Source organism: Artibeus jamaicensis, unplaced genomic scaffold, assembly GCF_021234435.1.
Source record: "Artibeus jamaicensis isolate MK-2021 breed Jamaican fruit bat unplaced genomic scaffold, CSHL_Jam_final contig_2170, whole genome shotgun sequence".
Classification (NCBI taxonomy): Eukaryota; Metazoa; Chordata; class Mammalia; order Chiroptera; family Phyllostomidae; genus Artibeus; species Artibeus jamaicensis.
The window spans coordinates 5759554-5777161 of NW_026521445.1; the positions used below are offsets into that span (position 1 = coordinate 5759554).

Genomic DNA, 17608 nt, shown 5'->3' on the forward strand with positions numbered 1-17608 from the left:
ATAGCACTCGATAAGTCCCAAATATTGTTCCAAGCACTTTATATTAAGTAACATACTGATTCCCCACAATACCCTTTTAAGGGGTGGCTATTATTAGCTTTGTCCTACCTCAAATAAGAAACTGGGGTCCAGATGACTCAGAAATTCCCCCAAGTCTGTAGTAACCAGTGGAGTTGGGGTTTGGATCCCAACACTTTGAAATGAGATTAACAGCTGGGCTGCGAATCTCCAGAGGCCATGCTTTTCATCTTTACTAGAGAGTTAGTTATTGGAAAAGGCAGGGACTATTATCCTCTTTAATAGACGGAAAAACTGAAACCGAGAAACTAAGTACCGTAGCCAGGGTCACACAGGACAGAGGTAGAGCAAAGGCAGAATTCCTGCTCTGAAAGCCACTGGGCTTCCTCTCCCCCAGAAGGGACCAAGAATACCTTCCCCATATCCTGTGTCCACAGGCCCATTGGTCGTCGGGCCAACCCAGAATCTTTAAACCCTTATCTGTGTTTAACAGTCTCTGTACCGCGGGGTAATGAAGGGGCACGAACGAGGGGTGTCACCCTCTAGACTTAGATCTGACCTCCCAGTCGCTTCCTGTTCCCTAGACCACCAGCTCCCCCCATAAGGTGTGAGCTTGAATATGGAAAATTTCTCAGTCGGGGTAAGAAGCAGGGGAACTTTGTGGGGCAGGGGCTGGGCCGGGCTGGGCCGCTCACGAACACAGTTTCATATTTCTCGCAACCGGCCAATCCTGAGCGCAGGAGGGCGTGGCTACACCTGGGAGTAGCCAGGTGGCCTGGGGACTGCGGCGTCCAGGGAGAAGCGCTGACGTGAGCTGGGCGCACCTAGGCGGAGCAGGTAAGGGCTGGTGGGGGACTGCCAGCGGAGCCCGCAGTCCCTACCTCCGTAGAGCCAGGTATTACTTGCCTAACCCTTCGAGGAGCACAGTGTCGACTGGTGATCTTACCTGGGTCCATGGGTCGGAGGGACGCCCGCTTCTGGTAGCCGGATTGAGGGAATGTGGGGACACCAACTTCTGGAGGCTAGTTTGAGGGAGGAGGGACACGCCCGCTGGTGGAAAAAAGGTCCGCTCCAGCGTTTGTGGGATCAGGGAAAGTTGCTCTGTATTTATTTGTTTTTTTTTTCGAGTGGGGTACCCTCTGGGACTGGCTGCCTGTTGCCCCGTCCAGGTGGCTTTTGGGCTGTCCCACCCCCCGAGCGCTGGGCCCTCCGGACCCTACACTCAGTCGACTGCCTTTTTCTCCCCGCCCAACCCACTCTCGGCTCCTACCCCCTCACCGTCGGATGGAGCTGAGCCGTCTCCACCCCTCCAGTCTTACCGGCTCGCGCTGACGCCGGCCTCTATGTACCCAAGGGCGGAATTCCGGGGTCCGCTGGCCCTAGGTGCTGGGGAGGGGGGAAGGTTGGGAAATTGGGGGTGGAGAGGCCCATTTAGCCAGGTTGTTTTCCCTCCTGACTTTGTTTAGCACAGTCAGGCCTGCCACCCTGGTAGACACCAGTGGGTTTCCAGGTAGACCAGCTAGGTGTATGTAGGGAGGGTGGTTGCTCGGGGGTGAGGCCCTCTGCCCCCGTGGGGGCTGCAGGGCAGGTGTGGAGAAATGTGGAAAATCTCCCAGGCTTACTGGAAGGGAGGCCCGGGGTGCCACACTTTACGGGGCTTCTGCTTGGTGGCAGAGGTCATCGCTGCCCCAACCCTGCTGTTGGTGGATGTCAAAAGTGGCAGCCAGGGACGGCAGATGGGGAAGACGCTCCAGTGCGTCGGTGACTGCTGGGCCCGGCCCAGGAGCGTGGCGTAGGGTTCAATGTGTGCATGAGGCCTGAGTGACAGCGGCACCCAGTACCTGCACATTGCTGTCACAGCCCCCAACTTCACTCCAGCGGAGAAGGAAGGCAGGGGAACTGTGGCTACCGACCCAGAATTTACTCCTGAGCAGGGCTAAACTAACGGCAGGAAAGTCTGGGAAACCTGGAAGCTGGCATTCTAATTCCCTCCAGGAGGAAGGGAAAAATCCGGACCACCATTGAGGCCTGTCCGCAGGAAATAGCGGTGTGTTTTGTTCCGTGGAAAACCACTGACAGCCAAATCTGGGCTTTGGGGGAGCAGTGTCCCTGGAAATTGTCTGGGCAGGGGCTGCAGAGGTGTCTGTGGTGTGTTCATAGAGTACTTGCCTTCTGGATTGAGAGTGTGAGAGAGGACGGTTAGTGCCTTGGGGAGGTTGAAAATGTGCCTGCTCCGTGCCCTGTGTGAGGGGAGTGGGTGGGTTAGCATCTTTGTTCTTTGACTGCTTAAATACATGTTGGTGATACAGGCCTTGAAATTTCACTGGGATGGCAGTTAGCGAGACCAGGGCCAAGTTCAACTAGGCCAGGGTTGTTCTATGGGCATTAGGGTTTGGGTGGTGAGAACATTTTGAAAGAAAACTCTGATTTAGGTATGTTCGAAGATGGGTGCCATGCAGACTTCTCCTAACCACTCATTGGCTCTTCAGGCTGTGGGCATCTTTGTTGCTGTTTTGGGTTTACTCTCTTAGTGTGTAAGGGAGGGACTTGGACGGCAGGGTGCAGTGGCAGGATTTGCTACAGCACACCCTGACTCAGAGTGTTGGATCCAGACCCCAGATAAAGTGCTTAATGTTTTTGTGTCTCAGTGAACCCAACTATAAGTGGGGGTGAGAATGAAACCATTTCCAGATCAGGAGGATGAAATCAGACATGTTAGGAAAGCACTCGTGTAAAAACTGTAAAGCCTGTATAGATATAAAGGGTCATCGTCACCATGGTCTTATTGGCTGAAGGCCATCATCACCTTTTGTGCCTTCCAGTGGCCAAGAAATGTCTCAGCTTCCTGTGGTTAAAAAAATACTACATGCAGTTTATATTTTTTTGAAAAAAATTGAAACATGTCATGGCAGGAAGATGTGAATTACATATAAAGTATATAGGCAGCTATAAAATTCACTTACAATCTTATCACCAGGTTTCCACTGAGAATATCTTCTTGCATTTGTGTATTCTTTCCCTTTTGAAAATCCTGTGTGTAGGTATATACATACCCACATGTATGTTATAAAAAGGAGATACTACTATACAGTTGGTATTATATGCTATATTTTCCCCCCAATTCAATAAAAATTCTTCAGATGCCCTGTTGTTAATGGTTGCTTAATGTTGCAGCCTGTGAACGTGTAATTAGTCACTCTTCTCTGTTATTTGGTTGCTTCCAGTTTTTCCCTCTCTGACTATTTCTAGACTCTTAGTTACTGGGTGGCGGGTGGGGTGGGGAGATCTCGGCTGACTTAGGAAGGCAGAGAGGTTAGCAGTGATGGAGGTGCGGCGTGGAGGAGGGCAGGCCGGGGCGGGGTTGCTCGTGGCTACTGCCATCTTGGGAGAACGCTGAGGAACCAGGGCTCCAGATCTTAATCTTGGGACTCTGGGTGGCTGCTCCTCCTTCCCCATTGCCATGTGCAAGTTCCTTGTGTTGGCCTGGTTGCCTTAGTTTTTTCTTCATGGGCTGTGGATCAACTAGAATGAGCAATTTTCTTCAAAGTCCATGATCCATCCATCAAGGGGTGGATTTCACGTGTCAGACAGGCCCAGACACAGGACTTAGATGCATTGCAATATAAATTCTCAAAAGGCCCTTGCTGGGTTGACTGATTCGCTGCCCGTTTTCGATTCTTTTCATCCTTCCCTTGCCCCATCCCCCTTGCAGTAGACTAGGACTGGGGAGGAGAAGGTAGAATTTGCCTTTGGGAGAGTGTTTCCTCCTCCTATAAGGAACTTGTGCCCCCCCCCCACCCCCCGCCCCGCTCCTTATAAGGTAAATGTTCCCTGTGTTTTGATGGCTTGTCTTGCTGCCCTGCAAAACAACCTAAACCAGGGCTAGGACCAGGGGGGTGGGGGGGGGGCGCTTGAACAGGGTATGCCAGCCAACCTGCCCTGCCCACTGAGCTGTGCTCCCAGGGGGAAGGTTTCAGTTGCACGAGTTGGTAACTGGGTCAGAAGGCTCAGGTGAGAGCAGTTCCAGCCTTGCTTTTAAAGTGCCAGGGGCTGAGCTGGGTTTGGGTTTTCCCCATTGGACGGAAGTCTGGCTGGGGAGAGAAGTGGTATTAGGGGCCACCCCCACAACTAGGCTCCTCTGAGTGGGAGCCTTCTGCTGACTCCACTGATTTGTTTCTGAACCTGATCCTGCTGGGGACCTTTCTGGGTGTGAAGGTGACTTCAATTCCTTTCCTCTGCAGGTCTTTGTGGGGCTTGAGCTGTTCCACTGTGGATTTCTTCTGATAAAAACACTGAGCTTGAGTGTTTGGTAACCAGCATAGTGCTGATGACCAACTGTTTGTTGAATGAATGCTATTTTTCAGATGTTTCTTTCTCACCTTAAGTGAAAACAAAGTAAAACCAAGAACATCAAAAAAATAATAATCTTAAGTGTAACATCCCAGGCAAACAGTTCTCCAGTGACTGGCTTTTCCCTGGGGCGCACAATCCAAGGCAAGCCTTTGTTTCCTGCTGTGGGTGCGGGCGCCTGAATGTTATCTGCTCTGCTTCGGTATTTTTATGAGAATCAATTGCAGACTTTACCCAGGCAGACTCTGCAGCCAATCAGTTTACTTCAGCCTCTGTGGGGAAATAAACAAATCCAGGTAAGCAGCCTGTCCTAGCAGTGCAGCGACTGTCTTTAGTACTGTAGGGGTAGGAACAGTGGTCTTCGATTGCTCTAGGGCTTCTGAGCTTACCAGACTCAGTTGCAGGGCAGGATTCTCAGAGCCTTTGTCTCCAGTGTTCCTCAGTCTTCTCCCACACACTGGATTGTTCTATGGAGGATTGTTCTGTGGATAACCAGTTACGAACCCTTTTTTTTTTTGATACAGAATCTTTGGGTGGCCCAGAGAAAGGACAGCTGACTCCAGTCCCAGCTCTTCAGATCCCTGTGGACACGCTGCCTGCTCACTTATGTAAGTGAGGCCTTTGGACCTGGGACCCCCGTTCCCTGCCCAGCCTACTTCTCTCTCACCATGAGGGTGTCATTTTTGACTGAAACATTCCCATTTGTCTTTAGTTGTCTTGTCAAAAAAAGAGAGAGTGCTTCAGATTCTTGCCCATACCCTTCCTTATTGTTTCCATAGCTATTTACCCCCCTTCCTCAGAGATGAGATTAAAAAGAGCAATTTTCCTTCTCTTCCAAAGCCCTTGGTATTTCAGGAAGGACTGTGTTCCAGCAGAGATGACATCATCTTTTCATTTTTCTGTTTCAGGATTTAAATAGAAGAAATGTGATCTACTTACATGATAAGTCTGATTTGGCTAGAGCATGAAGTATAAATGGCTTTGGAATAAGAATCAAAAGAACCTTTTAACCTCTTTTCTTTCCTTCCCCACCTGGCACAGTTTATTCCCATATTCAGTTTCTTTGCTGTAATCTAATGAAACTGTAGCTCTACCATGAGGGAACGGTGGCTGGGAAAAGCTCCCAGTGACTGGCCTAATTCTCCTGCTCTCCCCATTTCTCCCCCCTCCCCCACCCAGATCATGGCCCTCCACCCCCGCAGAGTTCGGCTGAAGCCCTGGCTGGTGGCCCAGGTGGATAGTGGTCTGTACCCTGGGCTCATCTGGCTACACAGGGACTCCAAACGCTTCCAGATTCCCTGGAAACATGCCACTCGGCATAGCCCTCAACAAGAAGAGGAAAATACCATTTTTAAGGTAAAGGACCTTACCATATGACTTGAAAGGCTTTCTAGTTCTCTCAGACCATTTTGCTTTTATGTCCTATTTTGTTTTCTCTTTTGACATGAGGAACCCACTAGATCCAAAATGTTGATGCAGCAGTGTTTGTGGTGGGGGTGCGCAGACCCTGCAGGCACAGCACTTTCTCTCGTTGGGGCCTGTCTGTAACGGTTGAGGTCGTCTGTAACTGGCCGAAGGTACTCAACTCACATTCCAAACAGTCCCAGGTACAGTTGGCCAAACTCCTGAGACTGGTTCCGAAAACTCCCAAGTGTCAGCAATTGACCGTTCCTCTCCATGCACCCAGGGCCCTTGCTATGGAGAAAGCCGTGTGAGCCTGGGAAGGGCTCTGTAGACGGGGCAGAACTATTCAGTGTTAGCAGGCTCCTGGCGTAGTCTGTAGGATGGGTGTAGTGGGCCCTCTGCAAGTTTTTCTTTCGATATTAAAATATTTTGCCCCACCCATACCTCTGCCTAAAAATTAATGGTGATTTCCCCTGGCCAGATAGTTCAGTTAGAGTGTTGTCCTGATATGCCAAGGTTGTGGGTTCGGTCCCCACTGAGGGCACATGTAAGAATCAACCGATGAATGCATAAATAAGTGGAACAGCAAAGCAATGTTTTTTCTCTCTCTAAAATATTGAGTAAATAAAAACAATTAAAAAATTAAAGGGGATTTAATTTTCTTTTTATTATACGAATATTTTTAAAAATAAAAATCAGCGAAGGGGATTTAGTCAATAATACTGTAATAATTATGTATAGCATTACATGGGTACTAGATTTATCAAGGTGATCACTTCATAAATTATATAAACGTCTAATCACTATGTTGTACTCCTGAAACTAATATATTGTATATCAACTATAATGAAAAATCATGAACAAATTAAATAAATAAATAAAACTACATTAAAGCAAAAAAAAAAAAAAGCTCTGCTATAAGAGTAATGTCACTTAACCAAAAATAAGATTTAATCCACTGGCATTTTCCAAAATTGAAGTGTAGCCAGAGCTGGACTTAGAAGAAGCAGGCGGGAAGCTGGGTGTGAGAAGGGGTTTGACATGGTCGGTCACTTGGGAAGTGCGGGTTGGCCTGTATCTCAACTCCGGACCTCCTTCTCTGTGCTGGCCAGGCTTCCATCTCATGAATAGCTTTTGTTCCTGCACCTCCAAGTCACCAGGAAGCAAGTTCATCCTTTTTTTCCTGACTATGAGCTGCATGTCACAAGTGAAACCCAGGCTCCACCGTGGGCCTCTTAAGATTGGTGCTTCAGGTTCTTGCTGAGATTGCACCAGGAAAGGAGGGCTCACATCTCAAAGGACAGCCATCTCGTAGGTGGCTCCACCCAATGCAGTTAAGCCAGGTATAGAGTCAAGAGGTGGACAGAAAATTATTAGGCTGCGATTACTTAGAAAGTAAGTGAGTGCTTAGTTCAAAAATTAGGCAGTGAGATAGAAGAGATAGGTAGACATCTGTAAGGCAGTGCCAACTGGTTGAGTTGGTAGGGAGAGGGGGGTGGGCCTGCCCTGCCCAGCTGACTGGCCGTGGTCTTGGTCTGAAGGTGGTGGCTGGCTATGGGGGAAGAGGCTGGTTCCTGGAAGCCCCACTCAGGAGAGCCATCTGTGTGCGTGGGACTTGAGGAAAAGGTGGCGGTCGGAAGCTGCTTTGTCTTCTTCCTTTCCTATTTTTAAAGATTTTATTTATTTATTTTTAGACAGAGGGGAAGGGAGGGAGAAAAAGAAGGAGAGAAATATCAGTGTGTGGTTGCCTCTTGCGAGACCCCCACTAGGGTCCTGATTCACAACCCGGGTATGTGCCCTGATCAGGAATCGAACCAGTGACCCTTTAGTTCACAGGCTGGTGCTCAGTCTACTGAGCCACACCAGCCAGGGCTTCTCTGCCTTATTCAATCTGTATATTTGTTTGCAGAATGCTAGGGGAGAGCCTTGGAAGTCAGGAGAAGAGTAAAATTGCTTTCACAGATCTAAAGCTCTGATGGACCTTTGACAGGATTATGGGATGGGGTACTAGTTCTAAAGTGGGTACCTGGTCCATACCCTGCATCCATTTGCTCGTTTAATTCTCAACAACTCTGTAAGGGACATGTTGTAGATGCAGAAATTGAGTCTCTGAAGGGCGAAGTAACTTCACACGGCCAATAAGTTGTGGAGCCATGATTCGAACCCAGCCTACCTGTTCCCCCACTCGCAGACCTTGCCTCTGACAAAGAATTGGAAGAAGGCCTGGCTTCAGACCCTGCTGCCATCAGTTACATGTGTGGTCTCTTTGGGTTTCAGTTTCCCCTGCAGTAAAGTGGGGATGAACCCAGTCTTGCTCACCTCACAGGGTTGTTGTGAAAATTGAATAAAAGAATATATGGAGGGCACTTATAAATTATCATGAAAGTGCAGGGGTCATTTCCATTTTTCAAAAAGATTTATTTATTTTTGGAGAAAGGGGAACAAAGGGAGAAAAATGCCAATGTATGAGAAACATTGATAAGTTGGCCCTTGCATGCCCCCAACTGGGGACCTGGCCCGCAACCCAGGCATGTGCCCTGACTGGGAATTGAACCAACAACCTTTCCTTTGGCAGGCCATTGCTCAATCCACTGAGCCACACTAGCCAAGGAGGGATCATTTCCATTTTAGGAAGTGAAATAGAGACCAGTACAGTGGCCAGAATCTTAGAAGCATGACTCAGAATAGGCTTGAACAAGTGATGTTTGTAGAATAAATCACGATGATGGCCATGTGACGAGTGCTGCCTTCACTGCATCAGCATGGGTCCTCCATGTCATCTCCAGGCCTGGGGGAATGCTCTGCTGTGAGCGGGAAGGTTGGGGCTGTGGTTCTGGGTTGGTCTGGCTGCTTTCCATGGAGGGGCAGGGATTTAGGGAGCCACAGAAATTTGCAGACCCAAGCCAAAGTCAACACGGCCCAAGCCAGTTGGGTGGGGCCAGAGCGGGAGTGGGCACAGAGGATCAGATAAACGGGGGACACGTGGTGAGGCTTGGTAGCGTGAGGCACAACTGGAGATGTGCTTCTCAGGCACTAGGGCCCAGTGAAGTTGAAATCTCCAGTAGGGGTTGGGTGAAATGGTGCCTGCTAAGCCACCTGGGGCAGCACGGCTGTCAAATCTCTTCATTTTATACTTCATAACAAATGGAAGAGCCCCCAAGTCTGGAGAAGATGGTAAGAAGTGAGCGTGAACTGGAGAAGGATTTACATTGGGTATTGGAATATACTTCCACATGATTACGAGGCTCTGCAGGGAGTGACTGAGGCCAACCAGAGATCTCAAAGGATGGGGTAGAAAAATTGCATTTCAGCTTGAGGGAGAAGTCTTTGGTCAGGAGCCGAGGTGGGGAGTTGGGACTGGGCAAGGGATGCGTATGCCCTGGTAGCTCCAACAAGTTGGTATGTGCTTCCTGACCTTGAGTACCCTGCTAAGGACATCCCCCTTTCTGCCTCAGAACATGTCACCCTCCTGGAGAAAGCATAGAGATCTGAGAATATGTTAGCAGGAGGGGAGTGTGGCTGTCCTGCCAGCAGAAATGTAAATGCCTGTTGGACCTGGAAGGAGGAACCAGAGAGGAGGAGCCAAAGTGGTTTTGGCCCATGCCACCAGCCACTGGTATTTCCAACAGAGTGTTTCCAGTGAGGTGGGAATTTGAGGAGATCGGAAAAGGCAGGGGGTGTGGGCCTTTAGCTTAGTCAGGCTGACCCCCCATTGTGCTTCCTGTCCTCCTGTTACTCCTGAAGGCACTTGATTTCTACAATTATTTATGCACTGAATTAAAGGCTGGAGGAGGAGGGAACAGCAAAGCCAAACTCTTCATATTGTATGCCATTTCCTTTGCCTTATTATTAGATAAGTAATTCATGTCAAAAACAAGAAATCTCTCCCCCCCAAAAAAAAAAATCACTGGAAATCCTGTTATTTGAAGTTACCATTAGCATTTTGGTGAATATTTTTTCCAGACTTTTCTTTATTTCCAACCCTTCACTGTAGCCAGGTGGTGCTGGTACTAACACTCGAGATAAGGCTTCTCCTTTCAAAAGACTGTGTTTGCATATGGCTTAATATCTCTTAGGCCCTGCCTCGCCTGGTCCTGCGGGTGATATTTTTCACTACAGTCTCTGTAAATGGGGGTTGGAATGGTGGGGCAGTCAGGGAAAGGTGTGTGTGTGTGTGTGTGTGGGGGGGGGTGAGTGCACTTTGCAGCATTTCTGGACATCAGTAGGTACTCACCACAATTTCCTGTTCCTCAGGCCTGGGCTGTGGAGACAGGGAAGTACCAAGAAGGGGTGGATGACCCTGACCCAGCTAAATGGAAGGCCCAGCTCCGCTGTGCTCTCAACAAGAGCAGGGAATTCAACCTGATGTATGATGGCACCAAGGAGGTGCCCATGAACCCAGTGAAGATATATCAAGTGTGTGACATACCCCAGCCCCAGGGCTCGATCATTAACCCAGGTGAGGCCCTAGCTGCTAGGGTGAAGGTGGACAGTATGACAAGTTCTAGGTCGGGCTCTTAAAGAGATAGTCGACTTGAAAATTGCCTGGCTTAAGAAAACCTTTTCTGGAAGTACCCAAAGTACAGAAGATGTAAACTCAGCAAAATCTTCTTGTTCACTTAGGGGAACAGATAGTAGTCTGATTGCTTAAAGAAGGTGGTGAGAAAGTAGAGGGAGTATAGATTCCTACTGAAAAATAACGTCTCTTGGGACTCAATGCTAAGAGGAGAGGCCAGGTAGTAGAAGAAGGAAGAATTAAAACTTAGAAGGTTTGAGTTCTAAACCTGGTTCTTATCACTTCACTACTTGTGGGACATTGAATCAAGGCATTTGAACTAGTGAAGCTCAGTTTCTTCAACTGTAACATGTGGATGCTCATCTTTCCTGCTTACTTCAAAGGCTGGTATAAAAATCAATCAACATAACATGTAGAAGCTCTTAAGTTCTCTATAAATGGTGTGGTGAGTGATCACTTAATTTTAGGATGCTTTTACTAAGAGAATACCACCTGATCCTTCTATTTACCCAGTCCTTAACAAGAACTGGCTAAGAGCCAGACAAATTTGATTTGTCCTCCCATAAATGGAGTGTGGCCATGCCATGATGGAAGGGTTTGTCCTCACGTTGGACAAAGGAGAAAGGTTGTCCTTAAGTCCTTAAAAGTGATGCTAATGTGTAGAAAGAGGGTTAGAGTACAAATTAAGAGATTTCTAGAGAAGGCAGCAGGGTTTGTAGCTCCTGAATAGGGGAGGAGAAGAGAGCTTACATCGGGGCTCTGTGGGAAGAGTTGGAACCGGAGATTAACCCACCCTCAGCTCCCGCTCCTTTTGTTGGGGCACTGAGGGTGCACAATGCACTAGAGGACCCGCTGTGCCATCTGTCCCTAGCTTGTGCACTAGGTCAGCTGCAGGGATAATAGTGCAACTTGTGGGCTTGTGTGTCTGTTTCTTGGTAGGATCTACTGGCTCTGCTCCTTGGGATGAGAAGGATAACGATGTGGATGAAGATGATGAGGAAGATGAGCTGGATCAGTCACAGCACCATGTTCCCATCCAGGACACTTTTCCCTTCCTGAACATCAATGGTGAGTAGGGGGATGGCTGGTACAGAGGTAGGAGGAGGGCTTTGACCTTGCTACTGTTGGCCCCTCAGCCACCACTACATTGGGAGCAGTGACCAGGCTGCTGGTCACAGCTAGTAGGGGCCATAGGCAAGGGGCCATTAGCAAGTAGGGGCCATAGGCAAGGGAACTCTGCTGGCCTAGTTAAAAGTTGTATGCATTCCCAGTCCCACATGTAAGTACATAAACATATACATTTTTTGGTTTCCTTGAGACCAAGTTGCAGATGGTATTTTCATGAATTGTAGGCAAACTCTTCTGCCCTTTCCATCAGTGTAAGTTTTGCGTCATTTCCATAACAGAATCTACTCTGCTAAGGCTGTGTGATGGGAACTTGTGGTTTCTCCAGCTCTCAGTGCTAGACTCTGATGACAGAATTTATTTGCAAGGGACTTTGCTTTTGTGGACTTTGTGGATTCAGATTCAGCTTCCCAGAAAACATGAGTTGAGAGGCTGGACTGTCATTGGATAACAGAGCAGGCACGGAGCCTCCCATTGCATGTTCTGAGGGTTCCGACCACAGGGCGAGCTGTTCCTCTGCAGCATCCTCCCTGGAACTGGCCACTGAAACGCTCCTTGACCTGCATGCAGCTGAGCGGCTTTTCACTGCTCGTCTAGTTCCATCTGGCTGCTATGGGTCAATGAGATGCTTGTGGGCTGCCTGGCATCCTTTTTAGGAAGAGGTGGGACATATATTAAAAAGAGAAAGTAAAATGATTACATGGGTTTAACCAGACTTGCACACAAAGGGTCGAAGAAACATTAACCTCTGTGATTTCAGAGCTATTGGGGCAGAGGAAGAAGAATTGTTGTTGAAGAATAGATGCCTAAGAGGTGAGGCTAGGAGGAGACACCGGCAGACTTTGGAGACGATGTTGCCAATAGCTGGGGAATAAGATGGGTTTTTTTACCCTCTTTTAATAATAGCTTTAATTGGCTACTTTTTAATAAATAATATTCCTACAAAATTTAAAAGTCGTAATGGTACAAAAAGATCATCAGTGGAAAGGTTTTCCTTCCATTCTATCTCTGAACCTTCCTTCCCGGGAGGAGACAGAGCTTTCCAATCCTTGAGTATCCTTCCAGATGTTTTACATGTATAAAAGTATTTGTTTTTAGTGGAACTTTTTATAAAGTAATACTAGTCAAAGCTAAAAACTAATTCAGTTGAGTTCATTTTATGTACGACAACCAGGTTCTGTTTAATTGCAAGGTTCAAATTCTACAACAGGTGGCCTCTCATACATGCTCGTACTCAGTTCACCCCAGAGAAAATTCACCCCTCTGTGAATCTGCAGCAAACAGGGTTTCCATAACTCTGAGTTTATGGGAGAACTAATATGACTAAATTCCCCCGGAGCAGAGGAACTGTGTTTCTTATTGTATTAGTTGTGGGAATCAATGACGGGCTGCCACACCGAGTCACGGTCCAGTGTTTGACTCTTGTCTGTTGACTTTGTCAGATTTTAGAGCCTCAGGCCAGGTGCTGTGCATGTGCGGTGCCCCTGCCTGCTCACCCACGTCGTTTCGTTCTAGGCTCTCCCATGGCACCAGCCAGTGTGGGCAACTGTAGTGTTAGCAACTGCAGTGTGGGCAACTGCAGTCCTGAAGCGGTGTGGCCAAAAACTGAGCCTCTGGAGATGGAAGTACCCCAGGCACCTATACAGCCCTTCTATAGCTCTCCAGAGCTATGGATCAGCTCTCTTCCAAGTAAGTGAGCCCTGGTCTTTCTTGACAGGTCTTCGGCTCCTATTATTGTTCCTTCCTGCCCTGCCTTCTACACCCCTGTCTTTGCCTTGTATAGAATAGCTATCTTTGTCTACGGCCGTACCACCCTGAACGCGCCGATCTCGGAATAGCTATCTTTTCCTCTGGTACCTGCTGTATCTGGTTCCCGGCCAACTGATGATGAGCCACCAGGGAGGAAGTAAAGAAACATTAGCTTATAAATTGCCCATGGGGATGCTCTGATTGGTTATAGCTCTAGGCTACTCACCTCTCAGCTGGGTGGAAGACCTGGGTTTATGAGCGTGGCTGGAGAATTTGGGGAGAAGGCCAGTTGTGGGATAGGAAGGTAATGGCCATAGATATGATCAAGGAAGTTTTTGGATCAGGGATGTTAGTGCCCAGAGGAAATCTTTTTCTGGTTTAGGCATAAATTTATTTCAATGAAGAATCATTGTCCTCCTGGTGGAGTGGTTCAGATGGTTGGAGCATCATCCTGTGCACCAAAGATTGTGGGTTCAATTCCCAGTCAGAGCACATACCTATGTTGTGGGTTTGATCCCTGGCCGAGGTGCATATGGGAAGCAACCTATTGATGTTTCTCTCTATATATATTTAAATTAAAAAAAAAATCAATGAAAACATATCCTCAGGTGAGGATTAAAAAAAGTAAGAAGAAAGAATCATTGTTAATGCTCCAAATCCCTTTTAATCTACATATGGTGAGGAGGGGGATATGAGTGCTAGAATTTTGTCTAAGAAGCTAGTAGCTTTCTTAAGACCATAGGGAGACTTGCTGAGTGAAAATTTAGTTTGCTGTGAACTGTGTCCTTTCAATGATATACTGTTGAAACAAAAAGGTGACTTGGTATTTCTTATTCCTCTGGCTTCTTTAAACAATGAGTCAAAAATATGACACAAGCCAGATTCCTTAGTTTTTAGCTCCTTCCTATGCCTATTGATGAAAGGCTCTGTATGAAATGAGGAGAGCAGGACTCAGAACTTTGCTTGGAGAAACTCTAGCCTTTAGGGTATGATGATCGAACAAAGACAGTGTAGATGGACCTTGAACAGTTTGCTTCCAGACAGCCTTTTGAGTGAGTATTCCAGGGTTATGTTGATGTCTCCCTTTACTGCAGGCAGGATAACTATGGCAGTGGCCTTCCTGAATGCTGCTTGAAAGGTGGCTTGATCTTGATGGACTCGCATGAGGCTTAGGGATATAAGTAGGCAGAGCAGCAGAGCAGGATTCTCACTGTCCTCTCTCTCCTTGCAGTGACTGACTTGGACATCAAGTTTCAGTACCGTGGCAAGGAATATGGGCAGACGTTGACCGTGAGCAACCCCCAGGGCTGCCGGCTCTTCTATGGGGACCTGGGTCCTATGCCTGACCAGGAGGAGCTCTTTGGGCCTGTCAGCCTGGAGCAGGTCAAGTTCCCAGGTCCAGAGCATATCACCAATGAGAAGCAGAAGCTGTTCACCACCAAGCTTCTAGATGTCATGGACAGAGGACTGATTCTGGAGGTCAGCGGTCACGCCATTTATGCCATCAGGCTGTGTCAGTGCAAGGTGTACTGGTCTGGACCATGTGCCCCGTCGCTTGTGGCTCCCAACCTGATTGAGAGGCAAAAGAAGGTCAAACTGTTTTGTCTGGAAACGTTCCTTAGTGGTGAGTCTTTTTTCAAAAAGTTGATGGTGGGAACTGGTCCCTGAAAATATGTCTTCCTTCATCCCTTCCCCCTTTCCTGGCTCTGTAGAGATTTTAGCCAAACATTTTTTTCTGGAGCAGGTCAAAGTTGAAGAGCACCTTGGTTCTGAAAAATGAAAGTGCCCTGGGCAACTAAGAATGGTGTTCTGCTCCAATGCTACGCACTCAGAAGCCATTTTTTGGTTGGTTTTGGTGCCTTCTATGGCAGGAGGGGGAAACAGCCTTGTCATTATGCTCCCGATGCTTCCAGCTTACCCCTAACTTTGGAAGGAGACCCTCTTCATCATAATCAGCAAAACATATACTCCTCTCCTTTGAAAAATATCTGAGTGGTGAATCCAAGCAGACACAATGCACTGAATTGTGAATTTTACAGTGGGTTTGAACTCCAAGTCTAACTCAGTGGTGTCCTCTGAAATAATGAAAATGTTCTATATTTGTGTTGTCTAGTAAGGGTAGTCAGTAGCCACATGGCTACTGAGTATGTACATGTGACTAATGTGACTAAGAAACTATTTAATTTTTCTTTTTTAAAAGACTTTATTTATTTATTTTTTTAGAGAGAGGGGAGGGAAGGGAGAAAGGGGAGGGAGAGAAGAGAAACATCAATGTGTGGTTGCCTTTCACCCCCTGCCCCCCCACGAAGGACCTGGCCCAAAATGCAGACATGTGTCCTAACTGGGAATTGAACCAGTGACCTTTTGATTCACAGGCCGGTGCTCAATCCACTGAGCCACACCAGCCAGGGCAAAATACCATCTTTGATGTTATCTTAATATAGTAGCCACTAGCCACAATATGTGGCTATTAAATTTAAGTTATAAAATTAAATAGTTTCTGCCCTGGCTGGTGTGGCTCATTGGACTGAGCAACAGCCTGTGAACCAAAAGGTCACTGGTTCAATTCCCAGTCAGGGCACATGTCTGTGTTTCAGGCCAGGTCCCTGGCTGGGGGTGTGTGAGAGGCAACCACACATTGATGTTTCTCTCCTTCCCTTCTCCTCTCTAAAATAAATAAATAAAATCTTAAAAAGAAAAAGATGGTATTTACTGAGTGGTCGAAGAATGACCCAGGACACCAAACTCACTCTTCCACCTTCTGCAGAGCTCATCGCCCATCAGAAAGGACAGATAGAGAAGCAGCCGCCATTTGAGATCTACCTGTGCTTTGGGGAAGAATGGCCAGATGGGAAACCCCTGGACAGGAAACTCATCTTGGTCCAGGTGAGGAGATAAGGCTATGTCAACAACTCTTTACCTTTTTAGCAAAGCTCTTTCTGGAGCGAGTCCAGAGGAGAGTCCAGGGTAAAGCCCTGGGCAAGGACCCATCAGCCCCTGCGGATTTCAGTCCCGTCAGATGGAGTTGCAAGAGTCCAGCTTTGTACATCGTACAGTAGGTCCACGCAGCGGAATACAGGGCCCTGAAAATGGGCGATGAATGTAGTGGAGACTGTATCTTTCGTTCTCTTACTGGCATTAGAGTCTTCCTGAAATTTAACAGGATATGACCCTTTCCAGCTCTTTTACAAAAACCTTTGAATTGCTTTTAAGAACTGAACCTTATTCTAGGAAGTAGAAGCAAGATCACATGGGTTTGGCCCCTGGATTTGTGCAACAATGGAGAAAATTTGAGTAAGAGTCTTGCTAAGTGAGCAGTTATTTGCTTAGGTATGTGATAGGATGCTACACCTACGTTTTTTACCTTCCTTTGAATCAACTTTTAGAGTGAACCTCGGTAGGATGGTTCAGAGAGATGAAGGCATATCCTGTATCTAGAGTAGGGGGCTTCCACAAGGCCTCACTTGTCCTTCCCTCAATCTTGGCTCCCTCCTGCTGTTTAAAAATAACTTTCCCTCAGCAGATACATGTGCTCTGTGTCCTGAACAGGTTATTCCGGTGGTGGCTCGGATGATCTACGAGATGTTTTCTGGTGACTTCACACGATCCTTTGACAGTGGCAGTGTCCGCCTGCAGATCTCAACTCCAGACATCAAAGATAACATCGTTGCTCAGCTGAAGCAGCTGTATCGAATCCTGCAAACCCAGGAGAGCTGGCAGCCCATGCAGCCCACCACCAGCATGCAGCTGCCCCCCGCCCTGCCGGCTCAGTAACCATGGATGCAGTCTTCCTTCCCTTTTTTACAATATTGTACATACAGATATTTTTTATTATTCAGATTTAACCAGCTTTTAAAGCCCCTTTTCTTTCTAACAATGTGAGTAGTTTTTGATTCTCCAAATATGTCTGGCTCTTCAAGTTGATTTAATTTATGGAAAAATCACCTTTCATACTTTCCCTTTCTTTCTTTTTTTTTTTTAAACATCCCCATGGTAGTATAATTTAGTAGAAGGAGAATTGGCCTGGGGGTTTTGGACACCAGCATTCTAGTTACAGCTTTGCTTCCCATGTGCGACTTTGAACCAAGTCATTTAACCTGTGGGCTTCAGATTCATTGCTGTAAAGGGAAGGGGTTGGAACGGTGCCCGAAATAATGCTTTAAAACTCTGACTTGATGACTTCATTCTCCTTGTATAAAACCGCCTGGAACAGAACCCTTCTGCATTGTTCTTGCCCCACATTTTCTTCTTGCTTTCATTAAAGTTCCCTCAAGCACGGATTTGTCCAGGATTGATCTGTTTGACCTGTTCTGCTAGTATAGTAACCTGGCTCCCTGGAAGTGAGGGAGGGGAGCTGGATTGTTGCTTAGGAACCAAACTTGATATCTAAATAGAAAAGGTGCCAAAGTCTGAAAGTCACCTGGCCTGTGGAGTAAATGCTCATAA

At 47.3% G+C, this 17608-nt stretch overlaps 1 protein-coding gene across 3 annotated transcripts; it reads left to right on the forward strand.

Moving 5' to 3' along the window:
- Positions 1-589: 589 nt before the first annotated feature.
- IRF6 (interferon regulatory factor 6) lies at positions 590-17438 on the forward strand. Of its 3 annotated transcripts, none has more exons than XM_037136974.2 (9): positions 590-658; positions 4893-4976; positions 5548-5724; positions 10027-10231; positions 11228-11356; positions 12929-13102; positions 14394-14786; positions 15930-16048; positions 16712-17438. In XM_037136974.2, exons 3-9 carry the CDS (start codon positions 5551-5553, stop codon positions 16934-16936), a joined length of 1419 nt encoding a protein of 472 aa, XP_036992869.1. In that variant the 5' UTR covers positions 590-658; positions 4893-4976; positions 5548-5550; the 3' UTR covers positions 16937-17438. The 3 variants fall into 3 exon arrangements, with proteins under 3 accessions (XP_036992869.1, XP_036992866.1, XP_036992868.1); XM_037136971.2 differs by lacking the exon at positions 590-658 and adding an exon at positions 757-855; XM_037136973.2 differs by lacking the exon at positions 590-658 and adding an exon at positions 849-913.
- Positions 17439-17608: the final 170 nt, after the last annotated feature.